At 38.1% G+C, this 18,747-nt stretch overlaps 1 protein-coding gene across 5 annotated transcripts in view; it reads left to right on the plus strand.

Moving 5' to 3' along the window:
* The window catches only part of sh2d3ca (SH2 domain containing 3Ca), a 57,231-nt gene continuing 38,484 nt past the window's right edge, over positions 1 to 18,747 (plus strand). For 3 of the 5 annotated variants that reach the window (XM_039677932.2, XM_089126456.1, XM_089126457.1), the window contains exons 1-3: positions 1 to 134; positions 4,314 to 4,998; positions 10,332 to 10,371. In XM_039677932.2, coding sequence (XP_039533866.1) covers positions 116 to 134; positions 4,314 to 4,998; positions 10,332 to 10,371 — 744 coding nt within the window. In that variant the 5' untranslated portion in view covers positions 1 to 115. Of the gene's footprint in view, positions 135 to 4,313; positions 4,999 to 10,331; positions 10,372 to 17,895; positions 18,269 to 18,747 lie in introns of those variants that run through there. The other 2 variants (XM_089126458.1, XM_089126459.1) reach the window with 2 other exon arrangements.

Here is an 18,747-nt window from a genome sequence, read left to right on the forward strand (position 1 = left end):
CAGGAAGTGCATGCTTCTATATGTACACACACACAAACACACACAACACACCTACAAGAGCCAGAAGTGAGCACTCGTGGCCCTCCATCCCGGAAAAAAACACGAGTCAGAGACCATGATCAAACGAAAACTGAGTGAGTACATTCGATTTCTGCCATAGTATGTGATCATTCAGATTAGCATCTCTTTGCCATGTGGCTTGTTCTTGTGGTGAAAGTCTCTGGTCAGTTAAGCAAATGCCTTATATATACGACCCACTGTCCTTGTCGAATCTATCAGGGAGGTTCTGGAGCAGGACTGTTGACATGATTGATTTTTATAATGGCCTTAAAGGGTATAATGCTCTGCTCTTATGAAGGTTAGTGTATTTGAAGGCACTAGTGCATAGACACATTTTTAAGAGGCTTTTTGTTGTTTTGCTCGTGTGCCGTGAGGTAAAGCCAAAGCCAGGATCATACCATTCTGAAGACAGTGATGGGATATGGGAATACCGTAATGACATTTGGGGATTCAGCTGCACCAAGCAAATGAATGTACTTTAGACTAGATCAATATGAGCCAAATTGAACATCGACCAAGAGAAAACAAACTCACGATGAAATTTTTAAGTCTTTTATATCAGATTAGTTTGAGTGTTATAAGGTCAAATAAGTACAAAGTAGGATATATTGATCAACTGCAACTGAGAGATGTATTGTGTAAAATTGTGAGCAAAAAATGTAAAAGCACAGTCATGAAAAACAAAAAACAACACATAAAAGTCACATTTTTAACTCATCAAAATAATACAAATTTTCAATCTTGAAGTCAATCCTACAGAGGATTCAGCTTGTTACTTTTACCCTGTTGAGCAAAAGGCAATAATATAAAAGATAACAATAAACCAATTTGCATTGCATGGATCATTTCATACTCCTGCCTTAACACACACAAAGAAAAAACAACAATTTAAACAAACACATTTGATTAGAAAATAATTCACAATCTGAAAAAGAAATATTTTTTAATAAATATATTCAACAAAGTCCTTGTGACATCAGTTCAAATAGTTTAACCCGAAATACTTTAACACTTTTTCTAAAAGTACGTATCCTACACCTGATTGATTCAGCCAAGTTTTCACTGACCCTTAAACAACACAAATGGTATAACACACTTGTTGCAAACACAACAGTGCAATCTTAGTTTTATGACAGTGGTTCAAACAAGCATTGATTCAATTTACACAGTTCAAACATTCAATGATTCAGTTTAAACAGTTCAAACACTGACTGTTCACTGATTCAGTGACTCAATTTTAAAACTCTTAATGATTCATTCAAAAGTTCAAATGCTCAGGATCTTTATCACTGTTCAATGACTCCGTTCAAACACTTAATGATTCGTTCAACTGTTCAAATTAATGCTCAGGATCTTTATCACTGTTTGACAATTTAGTGACTCAGTTCAAACGATCAAATACAGTTCCTCATAGAGGTTACTAGAATTCCCAGCCAGTCATAATTCAGCCAGATTCAATATCCAAAATACATATCCAAACTCAACACGCTCCACAGAAACGATGGAAAAGCAAACATTCTCGGAACAATAACCAGCGAAAAACTTGTTTGACGGTCCGTCTGTAACTTACCAGGGTTCAGTAGTAATGGTAAACCGGGAGATTCAAACCAGCCGTTTGTTTGCCATCTCTCGTCTCGCTGCCAGCGTTGATCCATAGCGAACTGACATGAGTCAGGGCTCAATAGCTGTGTTAAACCTGCAGTGTTAGTAGCACTTGCGGGTTCAGTATGAAATGTCCTTATTCCTTTATATCCGCGGACTTGCATGTGGCGCTGATGTCTGTTTCTAGCAATAGCAACCTGCTTCATATCACAGTCATGGTATTCACTCATCCATAAACATTATTAGAGCCTTCGGCATGACGACTAGTCCATAATTGGCTTTATGCACAGCTGCACTACTTCCTGAACTTCAGCCAGCCCCTTGTTTCCTATCTGCCATTATTGGGCAAACTTGATTAATTCAGGTGTGCCTGATTATTGTTGCCATGACTACTGAGGTCAGACACACCTGAATCAATCAATTTGTCCAATAATGGCAGACAGGAAACAAAGAGCTGGCTTAAGTTCAGGAAGTAGTGCAGCTGTGCATAAAGCCAACCCTACGCCTTTGTTATTATAAGAGGTTAGTGACCCCTAGTGATGACAAACTTACATATTGTAGCTTTAAAGTCAGTTTAATTTAATTTAAGTTTAAATGATTTAAACATCCAGGTTGATTATACTTAAAAGTTTAAGGCAGCAACTTTTCTTTTATAGAGCGGTTTTCATTCAGGAACAGCAAAAGCTTTTTACACTCTAAAAAATGCTGGGTTGTTTTAACCCAATTTTGGGTAAAATATGGACAAACCCAGTCATTGGGTTACATTTTTAAATTACATTTTTAACCCAATAGCTGGGTTTGTCCATATTTTACCCAAAATTGGGTTAAAAAAACCCAGCATTTTTTAGAGTGTAAAATAATTAAATACTGTATATGTTCGTATACACCAGTATTATGTATTGTATTGCGCCAGTATATGTATTGCCAGTAAAAGATCATTGAAAACATTTTACTGTAGGTTTTGTCTTACTAAAATTTGTCAAAATGGAATGTCCATTAAACTTTTGAACATTTAAATTGAAAAATAAACAGTACAATGAAATTATTACCAGAACTTTATGAAAAACACCTATTTTCCTGAGTAAATAAGGTAACCTTTTGATTCAAATCTATTTTTATTTCATAGGCTGACTATGTACTCCAGTGTGGTTTTAAAGCTCCTCTTTATATGTGAAAATGTGTATATGTTACATTTAAAAAAATTATGGACACATGAATGAACAGTAAAGTAGATATTTCAATATTTATTCTTTTATGCAGCTGCCATTTTAACGTCGAGTCACTGTTGAATCAACGCAGGTGCCAGTGTTGGATAACCGTTGAATTTTGAGGTTGTATAGTGTACAACTCAAAAATGTTTAATATTTTTATGTTGAATCCATAGTGAGTTAACAACACCACTTCAACTATTTGGTGTTCAAATTGTTTTGATGTTGAATTCATGTTTTTTCATAAACTGACATTATTTCAACAACATTTAAACATTTAATGTCAGTCGAATGCCAGCTGGGAAATATTAAGCAAGAAAACAGAATTTTTAGAAATCTATGGACCCTTTCACAGATGATGCGTTTCCACAGTTATCAGCATTGCAAAGCTAGAATCGTTTAAAATATTTTCATTTTTTACAAAATTTAATGCACATTTATAACTCAATACATTGTGTTTTATTTTCCTTGTCAGTAGGGGGGGAAAAAAACCCACATCGGCTGAGGGAGAGATTGATATCTTTCTCACTTCTGACCAACTTGATATCTCTCTCTTTATTTCCTCTTTTGAAAAGTCATGTACACTCTATCACATTTTATTTTATTTTCTTAGAGCAAATGGGAATACAAAATTGCATTTGCTGTAATCCCCTGTTCACCACTATAGAAGTTTACCCAACTATGAAGAAGCACAGAAATGTGAAAAGTGTCCAATTACTGTATTTTAAATGAACTGGACCTATGATTGATTATTGTGAATGTAAAAAGTAACAGTCTCAGCCCACAAACCTTGTTTCTTCCTTAATATCAGTTATACTTTTGCACAGTACAATACCCAGAAATACATTAAGAACTACATCACTTTTAATAGTCTCATGTGTTGCTGATTTAAGTCTACATGATGATTAATATACTCAGTCTGGACCAGACCACTTGACAAGAAACAAAACCAGAACAGGGCTAAACTCTGACGCTCCCCCGAGAGCTATAATTATTAAGATAAATGAGTCGACATTCCATCAATGACAGAGAGAAATTGAAGGGCAGGCCCTGACACTGAAGATCATGTTAGAAGCAAAATACGATAGTGCTTTATTTTAAGACTATAGCCTTCCTGTTTGTATAGTATCTTAATTTCCTCCCCCGTTCACCATTATCACTGTTCTGCAACCATGACAGAGAAATATTCTGGCTTCACTTATGAGAGTCAATTTAGACTTGGAGACTAAAGGGACCAATGAATGTTTTTTTCCCACAGACAAGGTCAGGTCTTGTATATTTACTTAAGAGGCTACATGTTTCTTTCTCACATTGAAAGAACTTTCGGAATGGCAGGGACCCTATAGGGTCCACAGTCCTATAAACCTTTTACTTTTTGACCATTCAAGACACTTAGAAAACTGAAGAGTTACAGCATAGACAACATGTTTTCTCCCTTCTCAGGCTTCAAGTGGTTTGGTAGCCTCACCAACCTCCGGCGTAAATCAGATGCCCAGAAGGAAGACAGATCCGTCAAAGAGCTGGCCGCTGACGATATGGGCATGAGTCCACGGAGCCAGAGCTACGCCAGCTCCAGTGAAATGTACACGCACATGGGCACCATGCCACGTCACCCGAAGAAGGACAAAATCTTGAAGAAGAGCAAGTCCAAGGAGAAGAACAACCTCAGTCGGAGTCAAAGCTTGACACCTTCACAAGACCATGTGTTTGATTCACCCCTTCTTAGCGTACTTCAGGGCCTGGAGGTCCTGGAAAACCCCATTATGGAGGAGAAGTTAACTGCTGGGACTAGAGATAGTAGCATCCAGAATCGTGACCTTCCAACTCCACCAACTGTGGATGGACACTCAACAAAGCTGGAAGAGGAACATAAGGAGCCTGTAGTCGACTCCAAGGTACATGTCGATCCACCGAAGGTCCATCGAGAGCCTTCACCAGATCTACGTTTGAGCAAAGAGTCAAACGTCCAGCCAATGCTGCCCAAGAAAAAACTTAGAGAAGATACCTCTGTGAAGGGTGCTGAGGAGCTCCAGGTGAAGATGAGCAGCCATACAGAGCAGAAGACAGCAGTTAGAGAGGATCCTGATATAGAATCAGACTGTACACAGGAAAAGATGGGCCCTAGCAGGTAAAAATCAGATACATTACTTGATTTCTCAATGTGATATTTGTTTGTTGTATACCTTTAAAGTCCCCCTGTGGTGAAAAAATGAGTTTTTAAGGTTGTTTATATGTCCACTTGGTGTTTTTAATATGTTTTAAAGCAAACCAAGTGTAAATTCAAGTCAACACCGTTGCTGAGTATTTTTTTTTAAATAGTGTGATCGTCAACGAGTGGATATTTGAGCTGTTGTGAGCGAGTTGGAGGCGGGGCTCATTTGCATATTCATTGAACCACGTATAATAAATCAGGCAAGGGTTAGTTACATTCAAGCTATTTTGAGGCATTACGAATTTAAATATGTCATTTTGGTGATCAAAGGTGAGTTTTAAGGGATAAATGATTGGGGACTTTAGCTACGTTCAAAAACCACAAAATAAATGTGTAAAAAAAAAAAAAGGAAGGAAAAGTTTGCACACCACAGCTCCAAAAATAGAAAAATATTTATTTCATGGTCTAACCGTAGGTGATGTTTCAAGCCCAATGGCTCTTCATCAGATTATTTTTTCAATGGAAAACAAGAACAAGAAAAAAGCTAATTACACTGTGTCTCTAGTTGTTTTCACTGTTGATCTTAGTTGCATTGGTGTAAAATGTCAGTTTACACATCCAAGTGGTGTTCACTGCCTCTCTACACATCAAGGTTATTATAATTGTGCATTTTTTAATTATTTTTATTTTATTTTAATATAATATTTTAAAATTCCAATAAATTTCAGTTTAGGTTGTTAGTTTTAGTTTAGTTTTTTTTAACTTTGTGAACACATTTATATTTAATTTAGTTTCAGTTTTAGTTTATTATACTTAAGCAGAGTTAACAGAATCCTTCCAGTTAAAGACATTTAATTTCAGAAAAGTTTGCAGTTTACATTTAACTCTTGTACACACAGTTTGAGATTGAACAAAGAACCAAACAAATACCAAACTTTAAAGTATAAAAGTAAAAATTATTCATTTATACTCATTCATAATAAAGATGGAATCTTGTTAAACATGTGGTGTATAAGAAAAAAATATATATGCGTATGATTATTATTTTGTATTGGTTAGATTAAATGGTAAAGGCTTTTTACTTGTTGTATATTTTAATTTCATATACTCATAGTTATACTCATAATCATGTGTTCTATTCAGACCAGACATTTAGTTTACTTTTTCTCTGACAAATATCTTTGTGGGTTTTTTTGACATTTTTTTGTTTTCTGCTCAGTGTGGTATCCTGTCTAATATGTGTGGTATCTGGTTTTCTATTAAGTTTCACATAAGATGGTTATCTTACCTGGAATTAGGCCTACAGCTGAGCTGTATTTGCATATGGTCTAGAGTCTAGACGTGATGAAAAAACTTATTTGGCCATTTCGCCTTCTTAAAGGAAGGCTGCAGTCACATGTCCACATCAAGCTTGTGTTTACATTGAAAAATAAAGTAGCGCAGTGATGCAGTCCAATGGAAAAACTTGATTTTCCGGTACAGGATGAGAGGTTATTAATTACGATAACATATTAATTAATTATTTTTTCTAATTATAATTTTATTTCAGTTAGTTTTTCAGTAACTGTTGTTAGTTTTGTTTCATTTTAGTTTTTCGTTTATGTTGAAAATTTCACAACCTTGCTACACATCTGCTACACAAACCAGAAGCGAATGGCGCGACACATAACAAAACAAAAGATGAAGAAGAGAACTTGTCCAAGCACTGAGCCCTGAGGCACCCCAGTAGCTAGATGTTGGGTCTTAGACACCTCACCCCTCCACGTTATCCTGATACCCGAGGCTGCTTGGATGCGAAGGGAGTTCTTGCCCAGAACAGAACCATACCCGCCAAAATTGTCAATCGTATTTGACGATAGTGGTCCTGACCAGCCCGTTCTCATCCCAAGGCTTCATATACGACGCTTTTGCCAAAGCGTAGACATCCAACAAACATGGCACCCTTTAGCGTCAATATGAGACGCAGATATACTGTATGGGGCAGAAGGCGCCTCCTAGTGGTCTAACCCTAACCCTACCCCAGAACTAAACCTACCCATACTCTGTGCGTGTTATATTGACACTAAAGTGTGCCATGTGCGTTGGATGTCTACGCTTTGGCAAAAGCGTCGTATGACGCCTTTGGATGAGAATGCGTTGTCCAGACAGAAGTAATATCAAAGATATTGCGATGTAGCGGCAAAAGTTAAGGTGAAAGTAATCAAATCAAATCAATCAAGTTTCAAATGAACTGATAACGTATCATAAATTAAGACATTGCGGTGATATATTACAGAAAGGGTGCTAAATTCCCTCCATTGACCCATATCAATCATGGCATCCTAATAATTCCCATCCACTGAATGGGCTCGATCTCTCTCCTCTCCACCTGTAGCTGGGGTGAGTTCAGCGCACCATGGCTGCCGTCGCATTATCCATGATTGCAAAGTGCTTTGGGTGTAGGCTAGATAATAAAGTGCCATAAATGCTTCATTCATTCCTTCAACTCTTCACAGATAAATCAGGAAGCTGTACTGTAATGTCAGAGAAGAGTAATCCTCGTGTCCGACCACATACCGTGACAGCGTGGTTTTGAGATACAATATATCCTCGTTCCTTTGTGAAACGGTTCTGGCTCATTGTACATGTACATCAGGATTGATGTCACGCTTGAGATGATCTCATGAGATAGAGGCTGAGAAAAAAAAACATTACCGTGATTTCCGAGATCTGCTCACCGTGCTCTGCTCAGATGTTCTAAAGAGTATGGGTAACCAAACACTCGATAGACCCGATTGACTTTAAAAAATACTTTGGATGTTAATGGGGTCCAACAAATTGTCATGAGCTGTGTTCAAAGTACCTGAAATTTATTGAATTCATGGTGCAGTTAGAGAATTGAGATGTCCTTCAAGATGGCTGACATCAATGGGTTTACGGGTCATGGGCTGGAGGATGGAGGAGCGAGGAAACGAGGAAGCATCAATTTGAGTATTGAAAAGCACCCACCGTTTCAACAGTGACCCTCATAAATTCACATTAGAGGGCAGCAGAGAGCAACAGGATGAACAGGGATTCACAGGAAAGTTGTTGTTCATTCCTCTCAGCTTCCACAAGGACTTGACAGACTGTAGTCAGACTGGGAAATTGAATTTACAATTTTAAATTAGGAAACGCCTCATTGGGTCTTTTTTTTTTAGAAAAGGTTTTTGGTGTTGTCGTTGTCTTTTCATGTGTTAGAGTATGAAGTTGCACAAGGATCTAAGGTGAGTTTATCATTGTCAGCATGTTGTAAAATTCAACATGGTAATTGTAGTTTCCTCTAAAATAGGAATATACTGCTTCTACAAAAACATAACACTTATTATAATCTATCTGTAATTTAATTTATTTAACTTTTGACAGTTGTGGCTAAATAATTGAATGTTATTTTGTAGCTTTATATATGATAGAAGTATTGAGTAAATAGTGAACTTGAAAAAAATAATTAGTTCACTAAATATAACTATATACTTTGAATGCAACATTGCCTTTACAAAAGTGTCCATAGTTGTAATATCAAATTATAATGCTTTGTTACTTTGAGTTAGTTTTTAGTTGAGTTTTTAGTTAGTTTTTAAATCATTAACATTAATATTTAGTTGCTGTGCTACATTATCTGTTTAATCTGTTTTCAAATTAATGTGTAACATTCTCGTTATTTATTTCCTTGTTCACTGGAACATTAGATTTAATGAATATGTTCATTATAACATATCCAAATAACACAAATGCTTTTATAATCTTTATTGTTGTTTATTATGTGGGCAATTATGACAAATAATTTCCCCTTGGGGATTAATAAAGTATTACTGAATTGAACTGAGACATTATATGGCAAAAAAAATAATAATGATAACACAGTATTATTATGGTACCTTGTCTTGTTTTAATACAGGCCCAATTAGACCCACTTGGTCATAGCTCATTATAAACGACACCTGGTTTGTTGTTTGCGAGCAAGATATTTTCCCTGTCATTTGAGATTATGGCTGAAAGAGAATAATGATGTGAGGTCAGCCAGCACGGCTGGAGGATGTGAGAAATGTCTTCAGGAAACAGTCTTCCTGTGTTTGTATGCAATGTTTTAAGAGCTTCACCAGCATCACTTTACCAGGACAACCTCTGATAAAACAGTATCGATCATCTTTCACTAAACGAAGATCATTTGCATAGTCTAAATTCAATTTGTCACCTCATAAAATCTTGGTCGTGAGAGTGTTGAAACTTCTGTTTTACAATTCTTTGATTGACTGTGTATTAAATCAATGTTTTTCCAGTGTGTTTGGCAGCGGCTTCTACAGACTTCTGCGTTTATGAAACTTTTCCCACACTGAGAGTCATTTGTTGCCATGATTTGACAGTGAATATGCAGTTGCAGATTTATCAAACATCACTCTTCCCATAAGTTTGTTTCTCTCACAAGATTTGTGGTGATTTGTGGTTCTTCTTTACCAAAAGCTCCTTTTGTCATGTACTGTATGTATAAAAACTGGGGCTAGTTATTACACTTTTATACCAATGAAAATTCCTCAGGGATTATTAAAGTCAATTTCTGAAATGTTTGAACATTCAACAAGAAAATAAATCACAACATATCTATGTTGATACAGTATATTTTGGTATAATAATATAGAAATATGGAAATCAGTAATATATTCCTTTTTCATGCTAAATACTCCACACAATAAAAAACACATTATTATTAAAAATAATAATGCTTTTCCCATTTTGAACGTATTTTAATTGGTCTGAAAAAAACAGATTTGTCTGTACAAAAAGTAAAAGAATGATTCAATCATATGTCATTTTAATAAAGTAATCTTCCAATTACTGTGGTCAAATGCTCTCTCTGCAATTCCTCATTTCATCATGTCATTGATGTGGCGTGCAGAAGGAGGAACGTGAAGGAACACCCTTTTCACTTCCTTTGGATGTTAAAAAAAGGTCAAGTTCCTCTGTGAGCTTTACTAAGCATCTTCTGACGTGAAAACACGTGAAAACGAAACGGGAAGAGTAAAAAAATAGCTTTTTGATGACATCAGTCTCATTACAAGTCTCATTCTCTCCCTAAATTTGTTTTTTGTTTGACCTTGAGGTGGCTTTCAATATTTTTCGTTTTTCGTTTCAATTTCTTTATGAAAGTAACTGTGCATAATACTATGAGAATCTGCTGTCAGCTTTGCTTTGGAGTTTTATTTTGGAGGTTTATTTTACAAATATGACCAGCTGGTTAACTATATTGTGCAATATATAATATGAATCGTTTTCTTCTTTTTTTCTTTTCACAGACAGCTGGACACCACCGACAACCAACGAGAATACGTGGAAGTAAGGCTTTTTTTTCCTTTCTCTTATAGCAAGAAGTCACTTGGTAAAGTGTATTTAAACTAGGCAAATCTCTCATCCTTAATATTAAGAGCTGGAAAGAATTATCTATCTATAGTGCTTCAATCTGTCTGTTCTTTGAGGCTTCCTCCTGACAACTTGCTGAATATGGTTATTTCATGCTTAATTAGGCAAAATCCCTGTATTCATTAACTAAATGCACCATTTGGAGATGTAATAAGAAATTAATCTAATGAGTACTTTTGGAATGTGCTGATTTGGTGCAAATTAATGTCCTTCCTGTGCCTGCTCTTATTTACAGTCATTAAGATATTAGATTCTGCATTTAATTGCTGTGTAGTGATCTCTGCTGCCTCTAGATGGCGCTGTAAACTGTTCTTCATCTCCTCAAGCTCTGTGTAAGGGAAGGTTAGGTGTGGCCAAGCCTTCAAAACACACATTCTCATTTACACACACACTGTATAAAATATGTGCACACAAATACTGAAACAGCCTCTTTGTCTGTGACACATGCACACGGTATAATGGGTGGGAATTGTGAGGAAGTAAACAATTCTGATTCCTTAATTCTTTTAGTACTTTTGAGGATGAAACATTTGGGAAAATGCTGATCCCTGCAGTTTGCTGCCAAATGTTGCATGTAACGTATTCATTTGAATTGCATTATTTTTAAAAATTCTGGAAAGATAATGTGTATCTTTACACAATGACTTATAAATAACCAGTCATTAACTATAATGATTAAAAAGTACATAATGCAAATTTTGGCCCTCTAGCAGTTAAAAAACAAAACTGCATGCATTTTGCAGAAGAACATTGTTTTGGTTGGCCTCTGCGTGACTGTGCGGATGAAATGACCCTTCACAATAGATAATGATTTACAATCAAGTTCGAGAGCTATATGGTAAGTTATCTGTTCAATAAAATACCTTACCCATCTGTCGAGTAATAAAAATACCATCTCCGTTTTGCTTTGACAACATTTAAAATCCTTCAGTTTTCGATATCTCCAAAAAGCCAATCCAATGTTGATTCTTGTTTTATTACGAGCCCTGTCTTGTTCTTTTTGCCAGCGGACTCTCCTCTGTTCACCATTTGTTTAAAACGAGTGATTCCCTGGAGGTTGGAGATTTGTATTCTACATGTCAACCTTCCTTACTCGTTGTTACAACCTCCCACACTATACACGCGTCAAAGTAGCCTGCGCAACTTTTCTTTATTTACGGATATGACGAGACACGCACAGACGAGTGACGCATTTACACAATTTCCCATGAAAACCACCCGACAGGTCTAAACTATAAACAGTTACAATAGGCTTACTGAATAAGGGTAAGACAAAAGAAGAATTGATGATGTATTGACTCATCATTTAAATGTTGTTATTTTGGAAAAAAAAGTTACATAGTGTACCTTTAAGTCGTGAAAGCCTTATATACAATATAACATAATATACAATATAACAAACTTGCTTTTCAAAAAATAATCTGATCATAGATGTTGCTATTTGTTTGGGATTTTGATAAGACTGGTCATGCAATATGATTCTGGTTCACTAAAAAGAACTGGCTGATAAGAGTCATTTGTTCAGAAATTGAACTGATAAAAGCGGTTTTTGTTTCCCACATAGATTTTTTTTACATTAAAAATCAAGTAGCAACATGGTCGCGAGGTCATCGAGGTCCAAAACTCTGTAAAGTTCTCAATGCACTAATGACTTAGTTAGCAGTTTAAAACTCCAATGAGTGAATGCATGGATAATTCAGTGTAGATATGTCACTGCAAGATGCTGACAGAGTGAATAGGGCTTGAAAAGAGTAACACAATGATCTTCATTATTTTATCTGTAAGAAACAGTATCAATGCTATAAAACAAATTACACAAATATACACATCTGTAGAACAACTGTGAAAAATGCTAAATATGGAAACACTGGCAATGAAAAAGGCTCTTTTCTTCAGTTTTGTTGTTAACCTTTCACAAAGTCATACTGTTAGAGCACAGATAAAGTTCTTATTATTATCCATAGTAATATCCATATAAGTATTGTTGAATGAATAATACACAACTAAGCCTAAAATAAAGTCTTTTCAAAGTGTTATGTGATAAATAAGGTTTAATTTAACTATTTCCTTCCCCCAAAACAGACAGAACAGAGACAGAGAGTAGCAAAAAGATTCTGACAAAATACATTTGTTGGTTTTATTGTATATGTTTTTTTAACACCCCACCCCAGACCTTTCTAATTTTCAAACTCTCGTTATGGCCTTGAGTGGCAATACAACACGGCCATAACTGTTTATAAAAAAAATACAAAATTATGTATTTATTTATTTATTTATTTATTTATTAATTTTACCTTCTATAGTCTTATTCATATTTTTTGTTAATCAATCTGTCTATCTTGGTATGTGTCAAATTTGACTAGTTTCCACCAAATGACGATGATTCTGCGGTATATTTGTACTAGTTTGATTGGGTGCACATCCTCCCTTCCCTCCATTTATAGGATGCCTCTCTTCTCTGCCACAGTATGAAAGTTTAATGGTGTCTGAGTTAAAATGAGTTTCTGCCCTGAATGTTCACTCTAATGGCAAAAAAAAACAGCTCTTTCAGCTGGAAACAGAGATGAACAACTGGTCTTTGCTCCAGAACAGAACGTTCCCAAAGGCCCAGACACTTGAGGTGTTCGTGATTGCGTTCTTCCATTCAACCATTGATATGCAGCAGCCATATCACCCTGTAGCCCAAGACTGGTTGCCCACTGAAGCTAAGCAGGGCTGAGCCTGGTTAGTACCTGGATGGGAGACCTTCTGAGAAGGCCAGGTTGCTGCTGGAAGAGGTGTTAGTGAGGCCAGCAGGGGGTGCTCACCCTGTGGTCTGTGTGGGTCCTAATGCCCCAGTATAGTAATGGGGATACTATACTGTCAAAGAGCACCGTCCTTCGGATGAGACGTTAAACCGAGGTCCTGACTCTCTGTGGTCATTAAAAATCCCAGGATGTCTTTCGAAAGAGTAGGGGTGTAACCCCGGCATCCTGGCCAAATTTGCCCAGTGGCCTCTCTCCATCATGGCCTCCTAATCATCCCCATACATACCAATTGGCTTCATCACTGTCTCCTCTCCACCAGTAAGCTGGTGTGTGGTGAGCGTTCTGGCGCACTATGGCTGCCGTCGCATCATCCACGTGGATGCTGCACACTGGTGGTGGTTGAGGAGATTCCCCTGTGAAGCGCTTTGAGTGTTGAGAAAAAGCGCTATATAAATGTAATGAATTATTATTATTATTATTATTATTATATACGATGTTTATTTTCTGCTGGGCTGCCATCTCATTATCTCAGCTGTTCCTGGATCTCACACCTTTCCCAGCACCTTAGGATTGAACTCCTAACCTTTCTGCTTGCCGCTAACACCAATTAGGAGTTTCCTTTCAATAATTGTGTCGCTGAAAATCCTACTGAAAGATACCAAAGCTAATCTCTCGTAACAGCACTACAGTAGTTTGTACCACAGTGTTATGGTATCCCAAAGTAATACCATGATACTTTGATACTTGTCCAAAAATCATAGTATTTCCATTGTACCATATCTAGTAGCATGGTATTGCAGCCCGTTCTCATCCCAAGGCGTCATATACTCACGCTTTTGCCAATGCGTCAACATCCGACGCACATGGCACCCTTTAGCGTCAATAGACGCAGATATATATATGGGCCAGAAGACGCCTCCTATTGGTCTAACCCTAACCCTACCCCTGACCTAAACCTACCCATACTCTGTGCGTGTTATATTGACGCTAAAGGGTGCCATGTGCGTTGGATGTATACGCATTGACAAAAGCGTCATTTATTCAAGCGTCGGGTATTGCCATTGTACCATGTCCACCAAACATATTAAGACCATGGTTATTTTTGTTACATTTTAGCATAGTTTTATTTGTATTTATTAATTTCTTTTAATTTGATCACTTTTTTTTATTTCATGGGGACTTTAAAAAGAGTTCATTTGGACACAAGAAGTAGTGAGGATAGCTATTGTGGTGATGTTCCATGGAAATCTCAATTCCACAATGCTATGGGAGATTGCCAGGTGGTTGCTCTAGACTTTTTTACTGGTCAAAAGAGGCTGATCCCTGGTCTCTGTGATATTTGGGATGCAAGTTATGTCTCAGGTCCTTCTTTCAATGTGTTTTGTGTGTTTTTATTGTGCACCAGGCAAATATCATAATTTAGATTGCTTAGTAAAGCAACAGCACCATTTACTCAACAAGCTGCACGATTTGTGCTGTCATGGTTAGGGGTTTTAAAAATGGCAGTAGTAATAGTAATGCAAAAGAAGAACGAGACATGGAGAGGTGAACCGTAAGTGAAGAAAGACAGGCAATGAATTGAGAAAGACAAAGTGATGTAAACTCAACTGGTGAAAGATGGAGGTTGTGATACCCCTCTCCTGTTTTTCAGCATGGAAATACATACAGAACAGCCAGTTAGTCCATTTAAATCCAATCACTATGCACAGCTCTGCATTGATTATACTGTAAATTGACTAGACCTCACACACTAACATGCTATTACTGCTACAGATCAAAAATGACCAAACTGCTTGATCAGCAAAAGCAGGGCCGACTTGGGCAGGAGCCATTGCATGGCAACTACGATACCCAGAATTCCAAGCGGGCCAAGCTCATTAATGTTAATGGAAAGGGGGGAGGTGAGGCGTACGGGCCCTGTAGGCAGATGGAGGGAGAGACAAACCCCCTCCACCTTCTCATTATCAGTTCGCTCACAGAGTCTAGCTCCTCTCCATTGTACCACTGCACCCTGCCTGCAGGACACTCACTGTGTAATTAATATTTAACTGAGAGAGAGATTGAATGAAAGATTGAGGAGGGGTTGTGAAGGAAAATCCATGATCAGTAGATACACACAACAGCGTGATACCGAAAACAAGAAATAGAGAGAGATCTGGGACAGAGAGGAAGGCAAGACAAATTAAGTTTTCTTTATTATCAGAGTTGTTTCTCCTATAGCAATGAGATTAAAGCAAATTTAGCTAAATGCTGCTTTTCAGATTCCTTTCTCTTTTAGAGTTTCAGATGTGATCTGTTCCTTTATCTCGTACTGCTCGGCAGAATTGCCAAGGTCATGGTTTCATTGGGATGGAATTGGAAGAATAATGACTGTTTTCAAACATTTCCCTCCATCTTTAAAGGGATACTCCACTTTTTTTTGGAAATAAGCTCATTTTACAACTCTCTCAGAGTTAAACAGTTAAGTTTTACCGTTTTCGAATCCATTCAGCCGATTTTCTGATCTTTAGAAGAATATCGGTAACCACACAGTTTCTGGTCTCATTGACTTCCATAGTAGGAAAAAAATATACTATGGAAGTCAATGAGACCAGAAACTACCTGGTTACTGATATTCTTCTAAATATCAGAAAATCGGCTGAATGGTTTCGAAAACGGTAAAACCCAACTGTTTAACTCTGGGGGAGTTGTAAAATGAGCCTATTTCCAAAAAAAAAAAAAGTGGAGTATCCCTTTAACCTTTGGTTAGACAAATAGGTAGTCCTGTCCCAATCTCACACCATTGGTTGAGCAGTTATTGCTGTGCTGTTCTGGTCAGGACACTCAAATAAGTACAGCAATACTCTGAAACCACAAAGCCACTGGGAAATCAAGCTACAAAAAGTCAATTTAGGCAGTAATTTCATCTCACAAAAATCTGTCAGTGGTTGCCATGTGTTTGTCACCATGTGTGTGTCATGTGAGACTCCCCATCATATCCATGGAAATAGCATGAAATCGTTTTTTCATTGCATGATCTCATGAGAGAAACACACCATAACGTATTTAACCCACACAATGGATTACATCTCTATCTTTTACTCTTCAAGCGCTTCCACTTGACATTCATCCTCCTTTTGTCTTAGGCTGTTCAACATGAAATTAACATGTTCTGAGCCGATTATCTGCAAATGTACAATAGCATCAGTGAGATTTCTTTGCAGAATGGTTTTCGTTTTAATTATATCTTTTGTTTTTTCATTGTGTGACTTCCCCAGTTGATACAGTAAGCATCATTAAGCTTGTTACAGAACCAAATTTATAGACTCAAAATGCTGATGTGATCCTTACAGACATATTGCGTGTCCAGTAGGTGTGTCATCCTGCTCCTAGAGGGCCACTATCATACAGAGTTTAAATCCTAATTAAACACATCTGAACCAGATAATCAAGGTCTTTAGTATTTCTACAAACTTGCAGGCAGTTGTGTTGCAGCAGGCTGGAACCAAACTCTGCCGGACATTGGCTCTCAGGACTTCCCTGATTTAATGGGATAGTTCACCCAAGAATGATAATTTACTCGCCCTAATATAATTCCATACTCATATGATTTACTTTCATCCATGGAACACAAAAAGGAGAAGTTTTGACGAATGTCCAGAATGTGAATGGGAATGAATGCTGTTGAGTTCCAAGTATAAAAAGAAACACCATAATAGTCCTATTCAACTTGTATACTGTATTCCACATGGAATTTGACTGAAATTTTAGCAATTTTTCACTGATATTCTTCCTTAACCACTGTAGCTCTCTAATCTCATGAGCATGTCTTCAAACTTGACATGGCATGTTTGGTTACAAGATATAACATTTGGTATGTAACGTTTGAATATCATGCAGAAGCACAAAAAACATTTGAGAGCTATTACAGAGGAAACGATTATCTTGTGAATCACTAATTAACTTTCAGCCTATTCCTGTTTGGCAAATGACAGTCTTTTCTTTTTGTTTTGGATGAACTATTCCTTTAAGGATACTGCTGTCAAAGCTTTCAGTTGGTTGCCATAGCAAGGCGTCCATTTTGATGTCACAATAGTCCCCAGGGAGCAAACGCCCCACCCTAGACTGCTATGCCAGAGTCAGACTCATTTTATCTGGAGTAAGTGTGCGTGGGTTGTATCCAATAGGGAATATTCAAAGACTGAGGCTCATTAGCAGGTTTTTACTACGTTCCTAGAAAACATCATTTCATTTCCAAGCACAACTCAGATTCTAAATAGATCCTGCATGCCCAGACTTACAACGTCCACTCCCGTTTTTTGTATTATTTATTTATTTAACTTGTACACAAATAGCCATGTGTGCCTGGATTTAACTATTTTCTCCACTTGTTCGACTCAGTGGGTGTGGAAGGGTGTATGTGCATGAGGGTGAGTGTCTATAGACTGACTGCCCCCCTCCTGCTTTTCTTTTGCAGTCTTTCAAACCGGAATAAAAGGGAAAATTCCTTTGAGTAGGTACTGAATGCGTGCGCCACCTACCCCTCTCTCTCTCTCTGTCTCTCTCCCCCCAGCATTGTTTGGAGCCCTGGAGGAGGGGGTGGGTGGGGTCTCAGTGCCTGCAAGCATCTCTCTCTTTCTACATCCCTCTCTCTCCCCCTCTGTCCCTCCCCCCTCCCGCCGCTTTCATCCAAGAGCGATGAGGTAATCCCTGCCAGCGCTGTGAAGCATAGCAAGCGCTAGAGTGAGAGTAAGAGGCAGTGGAACTGAGTGGGAGAGATACACCGAAAGTCAGAGAGGGAGAGAGAGAGATATCGAGACATTGAGAAGGGAGAGAGAGGAAGCCGGTGCAGATCTGGGATGACGCTGGCTCCAGTGGAACAGCGATAGCACTGATCAGTTGCGGCAGTGGCTTGAGCGCGGGGTGAACGCTAGGAGACAGGGCATGACCCAGGGCTTCTAGTGGACTCCAGGGGTGGACGAGCCGAAGAGAGGAGGACCGGAGCCATGACGGAGAGATGCAGCCTGTGGAGTGCCCTGTCAGCGGCTGCCTGCTGCTTCTACAGGGGCTCCTTCATGCAGGTGCAGGTGAGAGGGGGACACCCCCTGAATGCTTGTGTGTGTGTGTGTGAGCATGCAGCCACAGAGTATGTACATGTATATGCTGTGTGATGCTTGAGAAAAGGTGTGGATCTGGATTACATCATCTCTAAATGTGCCATGAGGAGTTCCTACATGAGAAGTAGAGGAAGATGCATCAGTGGGTAGTGGTGTGTGTAAGCATACATATCGATTGCTCTGTTTGCAGGGAAGGGTGCCCCTCAGGGCTATGTGTTTGGCCCGGTACAATTGTGCAAACCCAACAACTGTGTCATTCCACCAGCCTTGGCTATGATATCACTGCACTGTGTGTGTGTGTGTGTGTGTGTGTGTGTGTGAATGCGAGTCGATGTGCCGACTGGGCTAAGCTCACTTTGGCTCAGCTGTAACACTAGTGCTGATGATGCACAGTTAGATGAGCGGGCAGGCAGGGTTCTGTTGTCACCCTGCGGTTATGTAGTGGATTG

This window comes from Pimephales promelas, chromosome 23 (genome assembly GCF_988280905.1).
Source record: "Pimephales promelas chromosome 23, fPimPro1.hap1.1, whole genome shotgun sequence".
Lineage (NCBI taxonomy): Eukaryota > Metazoa > Chordata > Actinopteri > Cypriniformes > Leuciscidae > Pimephales > Pimephales promelas.